Source organism: Solea solea, chromosome 3 (assembly GCF_958295425.1).
Source record: "Solea solea chromosome 3, fSolSol10.1, whole genome shotgun sequence".
Taxonomy (NCBI): domain Eukaryota; kingdom Metazoa; phylum Chordata; class Actinopteri; order Pleuronectiformes; family Soleidae; genus Solea; species Solea solea.
Window position 1 is genome coordinate 4,583,229 of NC_081136.1, and position 18,807 is coordinate 4,602,035.

The 18,807-nt window shown below is 41.1% G+C and overlaps 1 protein-coding gene across 2 annotated transcripts in view; it reads left to right on the forward strand.

Annotated features, from left to right (window-relative positions):
* Positions 1 to 203: 203 nt before the first annotated feature.
* The window catches only part of si:dkey-172j4.3 (diacylglycerol kinase eta), a 69,100-nt gene continuing 50,496 nt past the window's right edge, over positions 204 to 18,807 (forward strand). For both annotated transcript variants that reach the window (XM_058623636.1, XM_058623638.1), the window contains exons 1-3: positions 204 to 474; positions 2,429 to 2,752; positions 3,475 to 3,579. In XM_058623636.1, the coding sequence (XP_058479619.1) occupies positions 2,660 to 2,752; positions 3,475 to 3,579 (198 nt within the window). In that variant the 5' untranslated portion in view covers positions 204 to 474; positions 2,429 to 2,659. The remainder of the gene's footprint in view (positions 475 to 2,428; positions 2,753 to 3,474; positions 3,580 to 18,807) is intronic.

The window sequence follows — 18,807 nt, forward strand, 5'->3', positions numbered from 1 at the left end:
TGTCTTTAATTTATTTATTTGTACTTTTTGGTGGGAAATTTGGTCAAAACAATGTGTAGGTGTGTGTTAATTGTTCGCGTCGCGCCCGCGCATGCGTGCGTGTGCGCGTCATTTGCTCTCCGTTTAACCTCGGTATAGCGTCTCAACGCTAGTGTCTCTCTCTCTCTCTCTGTCGCCCCCTGCTCCCTCCTCTTCCTCCTCTCTCTCTCTCTCTCTCCCTCTCTCTCTCTCCCTCTCTCTCTACCTGATTCAGTTCCGCTCGGACGCTTTCGCGTACATGACCGCGTCTCTCTCTCTCTCTGCTCGGCGAGCAGCACCGGACAGACCCACGCGCCGCCGCCGCTGCTGCCGCCGCTGACCTCCGCGACGCTGCCGCCTCACGAGCCTCCCAGGCCGGTGTTACAGGAGCGGGAGACACCGACCTCCACCGGGAGGAGGCGAAGGAGAAGAAGAAGGAGGAGGAGGAGGAGGAAGGTAAATATTATCTATGATTTGATCACAACATGAAGAGAGAGACAGTGATAGAGAGAGAGATCTGCCAGACAGACAGACAGACAGACATGTGCAGGAGTTAAATTTATTATTGATTATTATCAATCATTATTCTTTGCGTAAAGAGCGAGAGAGGGAGAGAGAGCGAGAGAGACAGACGGGATGAATGATCGAGCTCCGCTGGATCAGACGCCTGTTGTTCAAAATAAAAGCAACACAAACATTACATTAAACAGTATAAACACACGCATACATATAGGTATATGTAGGTATATATGCATGTGTACTGCGCTAGTGTGTGTTTCAGTTTGGCAGACAGGTCCATTTCAATAGCGTGTCCACGTCGCGCGCGCGCACGCACGTGAGCCCACGCACACACACAACAGAGGTTACATATATATACACACAAATACATAATTCAATTTACGTGTGTACATATTTATGTAACTTTAATCTATTTTAGGTTACAATATTTAGTATATGTGTATCATCCTCTTTATCATTGCCAGCACCAACATAATCATCATCATCACCATTGTCATGGTTACACTGTGTTGCCTAAATCAGGGATTCCCACAGTCTGGGTCGGGACCCACATATGGGTCAAGGGTGATTTTTTTTACATTGATGTACAGTATATGTTTTAAATAATAGTCATACATGTAAGTTTTATGTGCATTTATTTGAAATGATGTGTTCAAAATGACATGAGGTGTTGGCTGATATGGCTCTAAAGTATGCTCTCGTCACAATTTATATTGTGATTAGAACCTCCAGCTAGATTGAAATTATTCTGGGACCCCCCTTCAAGTATTTCCCCGTTGAATAATCTGTCTACAGATTGTTAGATTGGGATGTAATCCATGAATAGTTTACGTTTACGAAAGGAAAAATTGAAGTAAAGGTTTGTAAATCTTAATTTTTTATATGAATGAAACTCCCCGGCAGTCGTAGACCCCTGTAGGAGAACCATTGTTATGTAAAATATCGTACTAAGGCACGTATTTGCGCGCAATTTTCCGCATCCATGGCTGTGGCTTCATTTTGCCATCTAATGTGGTGGCTCTCAAATTTTCAGCCGAGATTATGTTCTGACTGGTCTGACTGATATCTACGAACTGTCCACGCTACTTTGGACATGACTACTGTCCACAGAAAGTCTTTTCATTTTGTCTTGAAAACTCTGCCGCAGACATGGACACGTTTGAAGACAAACAACAGTCATTTGCAGTTGCTTCCCGATCAGCTCTTCTGGACTACGAGTGGTCAACAGAAATCTCTGTTGACACCTACTTTCACTTTCAGTTTCCTATCGTTGTCAGACTCACAACAGAAATACTTGTTCTTCCACTTTTTTTAATTAATTGTTAGTAGACCCGGGTGCACGACATGGTCGGAACAAGGGCCTTTCTGCATAGAGTTTGCATGTTCTCCCTGTGTGTGCTTGGGTTTTCTTCAGGTTCTCCACGGTCCAAAATCATGCAATTGACCGCAGGTGTGAGTGTGAATGGTTGTTTGTCTCTCTGTGGCCCTGCGATGGACTGGCAACATGTGTATCCTGCCTTTTTGCCCTATGTCAGCTGGGATTGGCTCCAGCTCCCCCTTGTGACCCTCATGTGGAAGACAAAGTCACATGAGGGCAAAGTCAGCGCTCCCTTGCAGATTGTCATGGACCCCCAATTTGAGAATGGTCTACTCTGCATCACAATGGATCTGTTTAAAATCTGAGCTGTTGATGCCAAAGCCTTTTCCTAGAATTCAAGAAGAATTAAAGAATGACCGAGAACAGAGAGAAAGATTAAGAGTAGAAGAGTTGAAGGACAGTTGATAGAGAATGTTTTGAACTTCGATGAAGGAGCTGCCAATCCCACCAACCTTAAAAACTCTAGCATGCTTTTCTTTCCTAATCAATAATTAATTCCTTCATCTTTTTCAGAGTTGGCCCTGGATTGGAAAACAAGGACGAGTGTGGCGTCCCGGAACCAGCTGTCCCGTTCGTTATTCCCTCCTCTGCTCCGTCGAGGCTTCAAGTCTTGCCAAGTTTCCTCTCGTTCCTCCCCTTTCATCCCTTCTTCCTCCTCCTCCTCTGCAGCTGCCAAACTTTCCATCCATCTCCACACCTTCTCACGCCCTCTTCTTTCGCTACTCCTTCGCCTTTTGACTGAACATGGCGTCCAAACTGAACCCCAACGTCCTGTATGTGGCGGAGCCGGGCGAATCACTGGGGTCGCCCCAAGCAGACACAGACAGGACTCACATCGTAAGGACCATGAACATTTACAAGCTAAAAATGTCCAGATTGTCAAAGGCATCCCCAGTATTCTGTCTAGGTGTTCCACAGTGTCTTGAAACAATATGTTTTTGTTGAAATCCTCCTCACGTCCAGGGAGTCATCACTAAAGTTGTATGAAAAACACAAAAATATGTTGCATATTAAGAACAAAATGTTGGGGCATCCCAACGGATGTGTGGGAATGGGGCTTGTAACTGGAGGATGGCTCGATCAAATCCCTACCAGGTCAAGGCTTGGGGTACCCTTAAGCAAAGTACCCAATCCCCATTGCCCCACCAGCTTCCTAGTGCCAGTCCCTAGCCTGGTAAATTGGAGGGTTGCGTCAGGAAAGGTATCCGGCGTAAGAAAATCAAATTTGTGGATCTTCTGCTGTGGTGACCCCTAGATACTTGCTAATGGTAGCTTTTCGGCTCTTACAGCTTTAAAATGGTCAGTTCTCTAATTAGCTGCACATAATTTAGCATCAGTGCTACTTCTATCATACTTTAAAACTGTTTTATGTTGTAGTTATTTCTTAATGATCCAACTATTGCCATATACAAACTAATACAACCAACATGAAATTGACGTTTTAGAGCTTGACCAAGAAACACATAACGATACCTAATGTCTGTGCCTTTATTTTTCAATTACTGGTGTTTTTCATAGTAATATCTCAGACAAGTTTTCTTTTTTATTTTGTTTCTCAGAGTGGAGAAGCTGGAGAGGAGTCGTCGGACAGCGACGGTGAACAAGAGGAAACGTCGCACAAACTGATCCGCAAAGTGTCGACCTCGGGACAAATCAGGGCCAAGGTAGGAGCAGACGTGAGGGTGGAGGAGAATATGTGTGTGTTTGGACGTGGAAGAGTAGCTTCTGTGCGTTTTTTGTTGGATTAAACAGTTTTGAGAGGTTCGGGAATACCACTGAATGTTGACAGGTTTGTCACTTAGGCCACAACATCTTATTTCACAGAGGGTGGAGTTCTGTGATCAAACCAGCAAACCAGGGAAGATTTTTAGTTTTATGGATACCCGTTTAACCAATTTACCCCAGTCATGGAATTTTCCACAAGGGCTACTCTGGAAAATTTCGATTAGAACATTTGGGTTAGGGTTGTTGCCTTTTAACCAACTAGCTAATTTTTTCTTCCCGTCTCTTAACCGTTTCTGGCTTAACTGAGGGTGTGTCGGAACTTACTTAAAGTGCTTCGCTGTCAACAGCACATCTTTCACTCTTTTTTTTCCCTGTGACTTCATCTTATTATCAACTTGTCTGAAGTCAGCTGACTTCCTGCTCAGGCCTGGTCCACTTCCTGCCTGCGTCAGGTTCTTCCCTGAACTTCACCATGAAGTTGAGTCATGTTCAGATCTCTGATATTCAATCGGATTCAATGACACAGTAATATTGTATCTCTGGTGGCTACTTGTTGGGTTTTACTGTAAGATATTGATGTGTGAGATTAGCCTCTTACTGGAACACACACACACAGACACACAAAACCGACTCATTAGTTATTGATGAGCTTCACAATCAGAAAAGCATTCATTGGAAAAGGAAACACACCAATGACACGGTTTTTCATTCATGTACTGTATGTACCATTTAAAATAATGATCTATTATTGTCATTGACTGTTGGCCATAAAACACGCTTGGATCAATAGGAAACATGGCATACCTGTTGTCATGGCGACTGCATGCCATAATATCTTGCTTGTTCCTGGAGTAGATAATGGTATTGGATATCAGTCTGGTATTGATTGGATAAGCTCTTCAGTTCGGACGAACAGCACCATAACGTGGTGTTTTGAGATATGGTGGTTGTGCCCATATATGGACATGTGGGGAAATTGTTGGTTGAAACTGAGGTTGTCTTGGCTACAACCTCAGAGAATTATTGGTAAAAACCATGATCATAGAGCATGGGATTATTTACTTTCTTATTTACTGTTCAATGGGAAAAGATCGGACTTAAGTATGACCTCAATTTTACTGTTGTTATGTCATCAAGGAGCTGCCTTCCCACTGGTCGACAGTAGCCAGTGCTTGTGGTAGTTGTGCGTCCTCGACGGTCAAAGTTTATAGTGCGCTGATTAGTTCTTTGTCAGTATGGGTTGATTAGATTGTGTGTACCTTCAGTCGTGCTACCTAGATAAAGTTAGTCAGGATTATCTTCACTGACAATGATGGCCTGATGGGATTAATGTTTGTTCTTCCGACAGTCAGACTTTGAGAAGCACCAAAGAGGAGGATATCAAGCTATTAAGAATATATAAACTTGTATGTTCAAATGCTGTGGTGGGGGAGCCATCAATAATAGAAAGGATTAAGGCTGCAACAATTAGTCCATTATTTGATTACTAAATTGTTCTGTGTTTTTTTTTTTAAATAATAAAATCAAGTTCTCAGTATTTTCAGCTTCTTAAACGTGAATATTTACTGGTTTCTTTGCTCCATACAAAGAAGAAATCACCAAATCTCAATCATTTTGGTTTGTGGACAAAATTCCCAAAATAGATTTTGAAGAAATGTCGCCAGAGAAAGCTTGTTCTTGGATTTGTTTTTGGTTCAACGATGGTCAAGCTTTGCTATCCATTTGTGGAAGACGGTCACATCTTGGTCGTCTAGATTGTCCTCAACAGCAGTGGACGACTTCACAATCAATTTCAAAATGGCGACCACACAGGTGGGACTTTCTGTTAAGGAAACAGAAGTTGGATGAGTAAGGGGAATTTGGGCAATAGTTCAAAGTCACATTTGGCGGCTTCTGGCACCGTCTTTTGTCCATTGATTGGTTGGTGTTATTATTCTTGGAGGTGCTACCAAGATGTCTACCAAGTTTCTCAGAAGGTTGTGAGGACCAGTGTTAGCCCTTTGTAGTGCAGACAATGAGTGAAGGTTTGGACATTTTGGCTCGTCCTAACCTTCCTCAAGTTTGGGACTTGGTTGGAGGGTTGGGCCTAGAGTAAGTGTCCTCTCCAAAAAATGTCCATGTCCATGTGTTTGTTTGTTCACTGCTCAGCAACATCAGAGCATCCCCCCCCCCGCCTGTTCGCCCTCTGTCACGCCTCACCTCATTTTGTCCCCTGCCTGTTACCATACTTGTTAGAGAGTCGGTGTGTTGCCACACTTGTTAAGGAGGTGCTAATTCTTATCAACTGTGACATGACATCCCCGACACCACTGATTAATTCAGCTCCTCAGTCGAGAGTCGCTAAATAATTGTACAGATGCGGCCGGTGTCAATCCTCAAAGGCCTGACATGTCATTTCCATTCCACTGGGGAGATTTTCAACGTTGTAATTAAATATCTTAACTGTTTTTGATAATGTGGCCTCAGAGGAACAAGTCGGAGAGATATTATTTTCAAATATTATGGGCATTTTGCTTTTTGTGATTTACGACTTCTGGTTCACAGGTTAATGAAAGCTCATCCGCTCTCTGCCAGGTGTGTGTTTGATCGACCACTGCTCTGCTCTGTAAAAGCTGGTGTTTTACAGTCTGCACTGTAATCAAAGTGAATGTCACTGCAGAGATTTGCTAATTATCTGAAGCCGTAAAACTCAGCCCGTAGTTTCTACTAGACTAGACCGGTGGAAATTGATTTGCTGAGTGGGTGCATGTGTGTTTTGTTGTTTCGACATCTCTTTGAAACTTTTTTATTCTACCAAAGACTTGTACTAACTTGTTTGTCTGTTGAAAGAACTCAACCAAACTACTTCTGTAGGGGATGAAACACATTTATGCCTTTGTTTTATATGAAAAAAAGAAGTTCTGATGTTCTCTTAGGGGCCTAGGTGCTACCACCTTGAAATGCAAAATATGCGTTGTTCAAATATTGCATTTTTATGACATTTTACGGACCAAACAAGTACTCGATTTATCAAGAACTTGAGTCTACTTAAAAATATAGAAAGTGCATTAAAATTAAACAGATTCTTCACCTTCAAACAATTCTGTCGTTTTCAGTCAGAACGTCCAACGCTAGCATACACGATGTGTCAGCACTTTTACTCTGGTAAAGGACCTCAATGCTGCGAGATAAATGGTACCGAGATATATATATATATATATATATATATATATATATATATATCTATGTTTAATGTATATATAACACATCACCATAATCCAGAACAGACGTAAAGGATGTGGCGACAAGCTTCTTTATGGTCTCGAAAACAGACAAGACCCAGTTTCACTTTCAGTCTTTACACCAACAGCTTAATGTGAGATGGAAAGGAAAGAGATTTATCAAGCAAGAAACCTAAATATTTGCATTGCGATACAGATTCAATCTGTGAACCTTGAAAAGTGGTGATCGTCAGCAGGTTCTGGGGCTTTTATTTTGACTTTGAATTTTAGAACAACAAATGATTGCCCCCAAAGATTTTAAATTCCTTTAAAGATAATTCAATAGCCTGTACTTCACTATTATTGATGCAAATGTAACAATATAAATTGGGTTAATTATAGTTTTAGGTTTAATTTTAACCTTGAGCCTTTGCATATTCAATGGTGAAGTGTGGTGATGCTAAACTTGATTTAAAAAAAAAATACAGAAGCAGACATTGCAACAGTTCAGTGGCTTTGGTTTAAAAACTTAAGCACTCGTGCAGGATTAGTTTTACCTGCGGTCATTTTTCCGGACCTTTTTACCTCAGGTAAAAGTCGCCGTAGTTTTTACTGACATTGTCCAGTAATGATTACTGACTTAGTTTTATGTAAAACTAATTCTGTCAGAATAGGGCTTTAGAATGTGCAATTTTCAACTACAAAATAAAACCCAACTTATTTAAGATGAACACTGTTTAGATATCTAATTATAGCTCAAGATATCTAGATTTCTTTAATACATTAAAATGTTTTATTGGACCAGGCTGTTCTGTTATCGCGTTACTGTTCAGACACGATGTCGGACTAATGTTTTCAATTTAACTGATTATTAAACTATGCACTAATATTATCAAAATTAGAAGCTGGACATAAAATGATCGAGTACCTTATTCGTCTTTACTGTAATGGTAAAGACCTGACAATAATGGTTTGGAATTATCATTATTAAATATACAAGAGTGTAATGTCTGAATAGTAGTAAGTGGTGGGTCCTCATTAGGATGGAAGTGCACGTCTCCGTGTGCTTTTGACTGCCATCACCATAAATCCAGAGAGCATACTTTAGCTCTACATGTAGCAGCCTGTCAATAGCACACATTAAATCCAGATATATGACGTTTTACTACAGTGGAGCACCGCGCAATTCACAGCCTCGGTATAGAGTGATGCACCTGATAGTTTTATATACTTTTTATTCCCAAAATAAAAGCTCAAAAAGCTGTGAATACATGGAAATAATCTGTTAGTTTTGAAAGATTTAAACACAGTATAATAAAAAGCATAATGTGATGTTTGCTGATTCAATGTTTGATTAGCTTACGGCTTACGTGCTAGCAAGCGGGGGAAACGTGCTAGCACTAGCTTGAGAAATCCTTCCATTTCACCCATAATTGGACCATAACGTTGAGTTTTTCAGACTCAAGAAGGAGTTATTTAATTGTGGGAGGAAACTGTAGCTTGCAATTAACGAGCTATTGTTTTTGCTAAGTCATTGTTAGCATGCTACTTTGGAGTGACTGAGATTTCATGGATATCAGTAATCTGACTATTCACTATTTATTAAATACATTTTTTTCCCCAATAGCTTCCATGTCATGTGACCCGCTAACTTTAAACCCATGCCAAATTGTATTGCATTTGAGTGTTTTTCTTTTACATTCGTTTACAATATTCATAATTAAGAAATGTAATTCCTGTCAAGGTAATTCTGTTTTTGAGCTGCGTAACTCGGTCGTACTTTTGACTCTAGGGAGAAATTATTAGTTTTAGGTGGTGATGCATAGCTGGAGTCAGAATGTAAATTTATTTCAACTTTTATACTTTTCCTTTTATTGGAATTGGGGCTGCAACTAAGTTGTTTTAGTCTTAGTCTGTTGCGTACTCGCTTGGTCCTTAAAGTGTCAGAAAAAAGTTACCAATAATACCAATAATATCACGATACAAGGATTCTGTGATAATCAAAATATTGCCAGACGATCATTTAGCGACACATCACGATATCTGTCTAACAGAAGAAACAAAAAAACGTTAATGTGAAAAGTTAAAATTGCAGGATTTCTCTATTTATTCACAACATAGAGAACAAAGTGCATTAAAGTCTATGTATTGAACGTGGATGGGGCATCTCTTAACGTAGCTTCCTCCACCCACCCTATGGTTCAGGTAACTTCCACCCACGTTCCCATAATTCATTTTAGCAGCGCCAGCACAAGGAGACATGGAGGCGTGGCGCCCGGTGAGTGAAACTGGCAGGGACTGTTTACTTTAGAGCGCCTTAATTGGTTAATTAAAATACAGATATTTGCCCTCGTGTCATGCCGTATTGCACGAGGAAGGACAACGATATATCACCAAATTAATATTTTGGCCCACCCCTGATTTTTGGCTACCCCAAACTTCTCAAAGGTGACGAGTGTGAGAATAATAAATGATATCAAATTTCCAAGTTGTGTTTGCACTTGTGTTCTCAGAGTGACGCCTGTGATCTGATCTTGTCTTTGACTTTTGTATTTGTCTCTGAAGTTCCACACAGCAAACAGCTGTTCCTCTCATTATATTTGTCTCCTGTGAGGCGGAAAGTGCTGCACATTTCCTTTCTCTCGCACTCTCTCTCATTCTGCTTCTCCAAACACCTCTTCCCCGTTTGATTATCCATATTCTCATTCATCCCCCCCCCCTGCATGTTTTTGCCTTCACTTGTCACTTTTCATTTCCCCGAAGTCTCGGGAGATTTCTCCCTTCCAGATTATGATGTAAAAGAACGAATAATGCAAAATATAATTGAACACCAGCAACCTTTTCTTCTCACATCTGACCCATTTTTTTACATACATATATATATATATATATATAGGTCAATCTTATCATTTTACTTCCTCACTCTTTTGCTTTATATAATTTTAACTGTAATTATTATTATTATTTGCTTTGGTGTAATTTTTGAATGTGAGGAAATCGATAAGTGTTAGATTTTCTCTTCCTCACAAGCGAATGCCCGCTCTTCTAAAATAGTAGCATCACTTGAGATTATATAAGCAGTCGTATTTCTGGCTCTGCGAGTGGTGACCAACAAGTTAATGCTTGCTTTTTTTATTTATTTATTTTTTATTTTTAAAATGGGTTTCCTACACAGTGCTTTGAAATCATATGCACTATATTTTTACTTTTTTTTTTTTTTTTTTCTTCCCTCCCGCATCTCAGTCCTGGTACAGAAATCTGTGTGGGTGTTCACTGCAGTGGTGATGAGGACGAGTTATAGTGTGTGTGTGTGTGGGACAGTAAACAGAGATGGCTTGAGGAGAGTGTGTGGGATGGCCAGTGTTTTGTGTGTGTGTGTGTGTGTGCACTTTGATTTATGCCCTTGGCTTGATGTGATACAGCTGCAATAGTGTGTGGGTCAATACTGAGAGAGAGAGAGAGATGGAGGAAGTGATGGAAAGAGAGAGAAAGAAAGAGAGAATATAACTAAAAGGAAGAGAGCGAAAGAGAGGAGGAGGAGGATGGAGGGGAAAGTGGGAAGTCGCTGTGATTCACTGGTTCACTCTCGGGAAGAGCCGTCGCTGACACAAACGTGCAGTTTGTAGTTCCTTTAAGGCCACGGTTCTCAAACTGTGGTACGTGTGTGTACCACCGGTGCTGAATTCGAAATTTTAATTTTAATTTTAATTTTAATTTCACAATACCAGTGTGTCAAGTATAATTATGTGAGGAAGAGGATGATGATGAGAGAGCAAATGATCTTATTGGGAAAATAAATTTGCCCACTTTTTCAGCATTTTTCAAAATCCGGCAGTGGGCGGAGCTTTAACCTCAAAAGAGCGGGTTAAGTTCCCCTCAGTGGTGCTTTTTTTCAAAGTTACTGAATTTGGATTCACTGTGTTATAGATTTTATACGAAGGGAGAGCACAGTGGTTCTCAAAGACTGGGTCCCAGGGGAAGATTTTTTGGGTCCAAAAAAAAGTTACAGAGTTTTCTCAACCTGTAAATTAAGAGCGAATGCGGTCTGATTAATTTAACAAACATCTCTTGGAATAATTCAAAACAATGTTAACTATTAAAGAGATGGCTGGAAATTATACACAAATTTGCTCTTATCACGATTTATATTGTCACGACAGCTTTCCATTTTTAAAAAGTGGGTCCAGGGTCATTTTTATTTATGATTTTTTTTTTTTTTATGAAATAATCACAATATTACAAAATAAACAGTAATCATACTGAAATACCATCATGTGAAAGCGGCGTTTAGAAAACATAAAAACGACTCATCCACTGATCATCAAATCAAATATAAATTGGCGTCAGCTCAGCGTGGTGACTTCATCTCGGTCTTTCCGATGACTCAGCCTTTACATTAAAACAGTGACACTGCAAAAAAAAAAAGAAAAGAAAAAGGAAAGGTCTATTAATTAAAGGTGTTTGCTGGCAGCTGCTGTGGCTTTGGCAGGTGAGTCGAGCTTTTCGAAAGTGCCGGACGCAGACAGAAAACGACTGACGCAGGATTTTATTCATCACATTTCACCAAAAATGAAGATTAAAAATGATAACTGGCTGTATTTTCATTGATTACTGTTCCAGGCTTTTATTTGACCTTAAGCTCCTCTCACATTCAGGGAAAGTCAAAGGCCCTCAAATAACCTCGTAAAAAAAATAGAATTGTGACATTTTTGAGGTGGAAAATAAGTCTTAAAAACTTCAGAAATCCTCTTAAAGTGTAACATTTTTCTAGGAATTGAAAGTAACTGCAGTTGAACATGTCATTTACTGAAAATGTCTTCCTTTATTCGATATATATATATATATAAATATGTGTAATTATTTTTGCAGAATTTTAAAATAGAAAAGAGGAATAAGAAATATTAAGAAAGACAGGGAAGCTTTTGTTTACCCCCTCGCTTCACTTCCCCTGTTTTATCTTTTGTGTTCATTCTCATTTCACTTCCTCTCTTTCATCGCTGCCACCTGTTTGTGCTTCATCTGGTCCTGCCTTCATCTCGTCCTCCTCTCTGACCTCCGCTCCCCATCAGCCCGTCCATCTGTCCTCTCTTTTCATCACGTCCCCGCCTTCATGTGTCTCCGACTGTTGCTCGTATTCCTCTTCTTTCTAGCCCTCATTTCTGCATCTGAAAATATTCCGTCATTTTCATTTGTTTCCTGTGACATTGTCCTCTTTTCTAACTCACTAATAATAGTATTGCAGCATTTTTTAAATATATACTGTAACTCTTTGACCTGTTATACATGACATGACAATATTTGCTCTCAGAAAAGCTGCTCAGTCACGAAAACTTAGAAAAATCCATATTGGTTGGAACAAAAAAGCTTAAAATATCACTTTATGGAAAGTGTGTGTGCTAATGAAGATGTGTGCGTTTGTGTTGTCGCTAATGAGCGAGTGCATTCTATTCTTGACCGGTGTACGCTTGAACGTGCTAATGTGTGTTATCAATTAGTGTGCGTTTGTGTGTGTGTGTGACATAAGGCTATGTTGTGTTGTTGTTGACGCTTTTTTCATCGGACGAGGAAATTTCCCGGATTATTTTTTTTTGCGCCCAGACCTCCAAGGTTAGCCGTCGCTCCGAGGTTTGTCCCAGAGCGACACAATCTGATAATTCCGTGTCGCCACTGCTAAAATTTACCAGTTTTAGTGCTAATTTTAAATTAGCCAAGAAGTCGGACTGAACATGTGGTGAATCGAGGAAACAAAATGTACTAAATGTCGATGTTTTACCGTCACGGAATTCACTTGGACTAATGAATGAGAATGAATAGATTGAAGGTCACTGTGACCTCATGAAACCTTATTCCTTCCAAATCCTATTCCAATTCGCTTCGATTTTAGGATGAATTGATTAGAATTTGCTGTGAAAACTTTTTCTTTTTTTTTAACCTTGTGAATCTTAAAAATGCTTCAAGGAAGTCCTTTCAAATTTGGTACAAATGTTCACGTTCGCTTGGATTGAGGGATTGTATTGGATTTCAGTGTTCAAAGTTTGAGTGTGACCTCACCAACTCTTTGCCTTTTTATTCTAAAAAAAAATCCTTTCAAATTGGCACAAAAAAGTTCACTTGGACTCAAGCAAGACCTGATCAGACTTTGATGGTCAATGTTCACAAACCCTTTTTTTCCTTATCCTGAAAAGACTGTTTAATAAATCCTTTCAAATTTGGCAAAAACGTTCACTCGGACTCGAGAATGACCTGATTAGACCTAACCCACAGAATCACAAGGACACTGTGACCTTGTGATTCAAGAGAATTCTTTCAACTCTGGTACAAATGCTTATGTGGAGTCACAGATGAAGGCAAGGTCGCATCAGCCTCTGAAAGACATTGGTTTTCTGGGGGGTTTTTTTTGTCTCAGTGTGGGAAAAAAAAATTGTTCAGACTGAAAGTGTCGTTGACAGTGATTAGAATATTAGTGATTTTGAACTTTGCCAGGAAAAAAAGAAACGACAGCTAAACGTGCAAGAAACTGAAATCACTCTCCTGACTGAAGCCGACGTGTGTGTGTGTGTGTGTGTGTCAATGAGACACTAAGGCCACAACATTTCCTGTGACACTGTTCTGCTGTTATCACCTTACACCGTCAGAAGTTTCGGCCTTTAAAACAGGACAACGAGCACGGTGGGGACTCATATTTCTCTCCTTTCTCTTATTTTTTTTATATTCCTGTTGTTTTTACGCATCTGTGCACATCTTATTTCTTTTGAACCCTTCCAGCTCTTCGTCGTTCTGTCGCTCTGTGGCCAAAAATAGACTCACTCTGAGGTTTTGTCAGTCCCTCTCACTTGAACAAACCCCTTTAACAGGAAGTAACAGACTGTTAGCACGGCACACACACACACACACACGCACATTCAAGCAACTTTCTTGTGCAGTCGTGCTATTTCTGTGAAATCGGATTCATTTTATGGCTCGTGTTATTCTTTGTGAGTGCAGCGTGTGTGTGTGTGTGTGTGTGTGTGTGACTTGAAGTACCACATGAAGAGTGGCTGTCAACAAACATCTGTTAGTGACAATTCTTTTAAAGACTTGACCGTGTTTATTTATATCTTTGTGAGGTCCAAAAAAAAAACCGTGCTAATCTATCGTCGTGGCAGACATTTTGTCTGGTCCTCACAACATTAAAGGTCTTCTTCAGGGTTAAGACCTGGTTTTCAGGGTTAGTGTTTGGGTTAAGGATCGGCACTTATGGCGCCTTTCCACAAAACCGTTCGAGCATGGATCAGTTTTTCTATTAGGGCTGAACAATGAATTGAAATTCTATCAAAAATCACAGTAATGCCGACTGTGCTGAGCTGAGCTGATACTTAAATGTGACATCGACAGACTGCAGGTCACTGATTGGCCAGAGAGTTTTGTCAGTGGAAGAGTCATGAGCGCGACGTCCGACGCAAGAATCAAAGTGGACAATGGCTGAACTATAGATCAGTTAAAAATACTTAAAAAATTAAGTTTAGGACTAGGATTAAAGTTGTGGTTAGGTTAAGTTAAGGGCTAATAATTAACTGGTTAGGGTTAGGGTTAGTGAAAAGGCTTTGGGTAGGCTGTCCAAATGAATGGAAGTCAATGCAGAGTCTTTAAATGACAAAGACTAAACATGACAACATGGGGTTAGGTGTCTTGCCCAAGGACACATCGGCATGTGGACTTGCGGAGCCAGGAATCAAACCCTAAACCATCCAGTTGAGAGACGCCTCACTCCAACACTGAGCCCCACAGCAGGCCCTCCGGCTGTCAACATCCACCTGACTTCGTTGTCAGAGGTCAAAGAGGTCGGCGCGCAACATTGTGAGGTTTGATTGGTCAGGTGTTGTTGGGCTGTTGGGGAAACGGTCACAGAAGGTCGCGGGAGGTCGTGGTTTTAGCGAGTCTGACTGGAAACAGAGTGGACGTTAAAAACAGACACAGACGCTGAGCGTCAGTGTGACTGTGCTGGAAGGATGTGGCTTCGACTGAAACACTGCACTTTTTATTTTTGTACTCCACACGTGTGTGTGTGTGTGTGTTTGTGTGGTTTCTAACTGACAGATTCTGTTAATATGATGGCTAGATGAATGAATGAATGAATGAATGAATGAAAATGATGGTGGATGGATGGTTAATATGATGAATGAATTCCTGAACAAATCGATGTTAAATGAATGGATGGATAATACGATGGATGGATGAAAAGATGAATTGGATGGTTAATCTTATGAATGGATGAATGGTTCATCGACTGTTGCCTGAGTTTCACCCCCAGTCTTTTTGTGCTTTTTCGTCGTCAAACCGGAAAATTAAAAACAGCCACATGAACTCGTCTTCTGTACTTCCTGTTTCTATCATGGTACTTCCTGTTTTCATCGTTTACTTCCTGCTCGCTGTAGGCTTTAATCTACGGCATGTGAATGGGTGAACGTAGCCTCCTTGTTGTCTTTGCTGCAGCTGAAGAGACGCGGTGTTTTGTTGATTCTCTGTCACTTTTACTTTAATCGCTGAAGCTTCTATTTTTGCATTCAGGTGACCTTTTGACCTCCACAGTCCAGCAGTGCTTCAGTGTGCTTTTTTTTAAACTGAGCACTTAGCTTAGTTAATCGTGCAGATGCTTCTTTCTCCTCTTACTCGGGCCAAGAACACAGAAAGATGTGGACAAGACGATTTATAATCACATTAGGAAGAAACCCTTGCTCCCTCACTCCCTCATTCCCTCACTCACTCACTCACTCACTCACTCTCTCGGCCCGCGACGTCGCACGAGCCACACCAATTTCTCTCCATCTCCATCTCGCTCCCTGACTCGGCCTTTTGTCTCCGGCTGCCTCTGCGTCTGCCGCTCTCTCTCTTTTGCTGAGTCATGGAGCTTAAACACCGAGAGCCAGACGGTGAATCATATCAGAGTTCGAGGTGTTGGCATCTCATCAGAAAGACAACAAACACGCAAAAACCATGTTTCTTTATTGTGTTCACGGCTTTTCAATCTGGGTAATGAAGCCGCCGCGCACACACACACACACACCCTCTAACACACACACACACACACACACACCCACCCAAAGCTCTGAATTTTACCAGTAAAGAAACTGATGTTTGCAAGAGAGAAGCCACTTCCTCTGAAACTTAGAGCAGAGATCTCTCTCACACACACATGATCCGATCAGATGTCAGTGTGAGGAGGGAGGACTCACTGGTGTGTGTGTGTTCTTGTTCATACATCTTTGTGAGGACCAAACAACATATAAACTACAGGAAGTGAGGAAGTCGTAGGGTTAAGGATGAATTAGTTAAGGTTGAGGTATCCCAATGAGGCAGAGGAGCCTAATTTTTGAGGAACTGGTTAAGTGTATAGGATTTAGGTTTTAATTCTGGTTACGGTTAGGGATAAGACTTTTTTTGTTTTAGTCGGTGTAAATTAATGGACGTCAAAGCGGAGTCCTTAGAAGACAAGCCGTACAAACCGGTGTGTGTTTGTTCTTCTACATACATCTTTGTGAGGACCAAAACCACAGGAAGTGAGGACATGTTGGCGAGTCCTCACGTTCTCTCACATCTTAAATGGGCTGTTAATGGTTTAAGACTTGGCTTTAGTGTTAAGGTTAAATCAGTGTTTATGACCCAAAAAAAGGTCCTTAAGAGGTAACAAATGAAAGTACGCACACACCTTTTATATCTGAGTGAAGACACATCATGCGGTTACGGTTAAAGTTAGTGATAAGACACTTTTCTTAGTCTGTGTAAATGAATGGACGTCATTGCAGAGTCCTGAGAAGAATAGCCGCACAAAACTGGGATGTTTGTGAAACTAGAGATGTGTTTGTTGAGTGTAATGGAGGGAGGAGGCTGGTTAGAGTAGACGCCTTTGTATTTAAAGTAGGTGTGTGTGTGTGTGTGTGTGTGTGTGTTTTCACTAACTGGATTATCTGATGCAAGCTTTGTTTTCAACACCAAACATAAGACGTGTCCTACATACAGTGCGTCCTATGTTTTGCGTGCGTGTGAAATAGTACTCGCTTACCTCTGCTGGTATTAAAGCTGCAGTGTGTAACTTTCAACTATAACAACAACCTAAACAAATGTCTGTTACATTCAACAACTGCTAACTGGGTTCAAACACTGCTGGTTGAGTCCATCAGCTCCACGTGACTCTCTCTCTCTCTCTGTGTTTCTCGGTGTAGCGGTGTTATGATCTTGTGTCGCCCGGTGACATTCCCGCACATCCTGCGCACAGGAAGTGATTTGTTTCTTGTCCAGATAGATGGAGGCGACAGCAACATGGAGCAAGTACGACTGAAAACTAGCGATGGGAATCTGTATTGGTCAGTATCAGTATCGGTCTGATACTTGTCAGTGTTTTGAGATTTTCTCTCGGGGAGGCATTTTCGAAAAATACCATTTCAGGTCCCCTAAAACGCCGTCTCCATGTCGACGGAACGACTCTCCGACAATAAAAAGTATGCATCTTCACCTCAACCCATTTCTGTGTGGACGGGCCCTCAGTGAGTTGGCCACTAAAGTGCGGGTCAACGTGCGAGTTGTGTTAATGCTAGTGTTGGGCAATAACTAGTTAAGGTTTGTGGTTTCTGCGTTCCATTTACATCAGAACTTGGATGTCGGAAGCTGGAAGTGCTGGAAGTGATTTCACCTTCGAGTTCATGGCTTCCCCCTGGCTGATTGTACTCAATTCCATTGTAAGTCGCTTTGGATAAAAGCGTCTGCTAAATGACATGTAATGTAATGTAATGTAAAGTAGTAGCTACGTTAGCCATTGTTAGCAATACCATTCGGTGCACACAAACCGCGTAGCAACATGTCTACGGATGAAGGTTAAACAGTACTATATGTACGACTGAAACAAATACGACAGAAGTGCTATCAATGTTAAAAGTAGCAGTCTTTGTATAGAGGCGGCCTTTTTAGAATCCTAATTTGGGGTATGCTGAAGTGGAAGTTGCTCCAAGTGTCCGACTTCTGATTGCAAATGGAACGCAGCATGAGGCTGTGCTAAGGCAACATTATACAAAGTCCTACCAGTGCCTGTGTATGCAAATAAGCGTACAAACATGTAAATGCAGACGCTTGTTATTAAACAGAACGGCTATTTATACATATGAGTGATACTGATCATATGTGAACTGCATATATGTGTGTGTGTGTATTAATAATTTACATACAAAAACATGTAAATAATGTGATTTTACTTTAGGTGAGTGTGTTTGAATCAGTTTCCTCATCTTGGTTCTTGAAATCCTTGAAAGTTTGTGAATTAAAAAAAAAAGTTTTTGTAAATAGACATGGGTCATTGAAAGTGCTTGAATTTTGTGCAAGAATTAATTTAAATTGATATTAAGAAAAATGTCTCCCTTGTTTGTTACGACGCGCCATCCACCGTTTCATGCGCCCTGCATTGCTTGACGGGTTAGGGTTACGTACGTAGACTAGGACTACACAGAACAAACGTCGAGTACTAGCGGTGTTGTGGACACTGTCCACTGTCAACAATGAGCGAGTAACGTTACACAAGAGAGAACAAATGGCGTGATGCCTGGGAAATGCAAATTCCAAGATCTCCAGCCCTCTTCCGTTCCGTTGTCTTCCGCTTATCTAGATCCGGGTCATGGGGGCAGCAGCCTTAGCAGGAAAGCCCAGACCGTCCTCTCCCCAACCACTTCTGCCAGTGATGTCAAGGCGTTCCCAGGCCAGCCGAGAGATATAATCCCTCCAGCGTGTCCTGGGTCAGCCTCACAGGCTTCTCCCCGAAGGACATGTCTGAAACATTTCCCCAGGGAGGCGTCTAGGAGGCATCCTAACTTGATGCCTGAACCACCTCAACTGGCATGTTTTGGGTTGGCCTCCCGCAAGGACATGCCTAGAACATCTTTCCAGGGAGCCGTCCAGGAGGCATCAAGATGCCTGAATCACCTCAACTGGGTCCTCTCGACATGG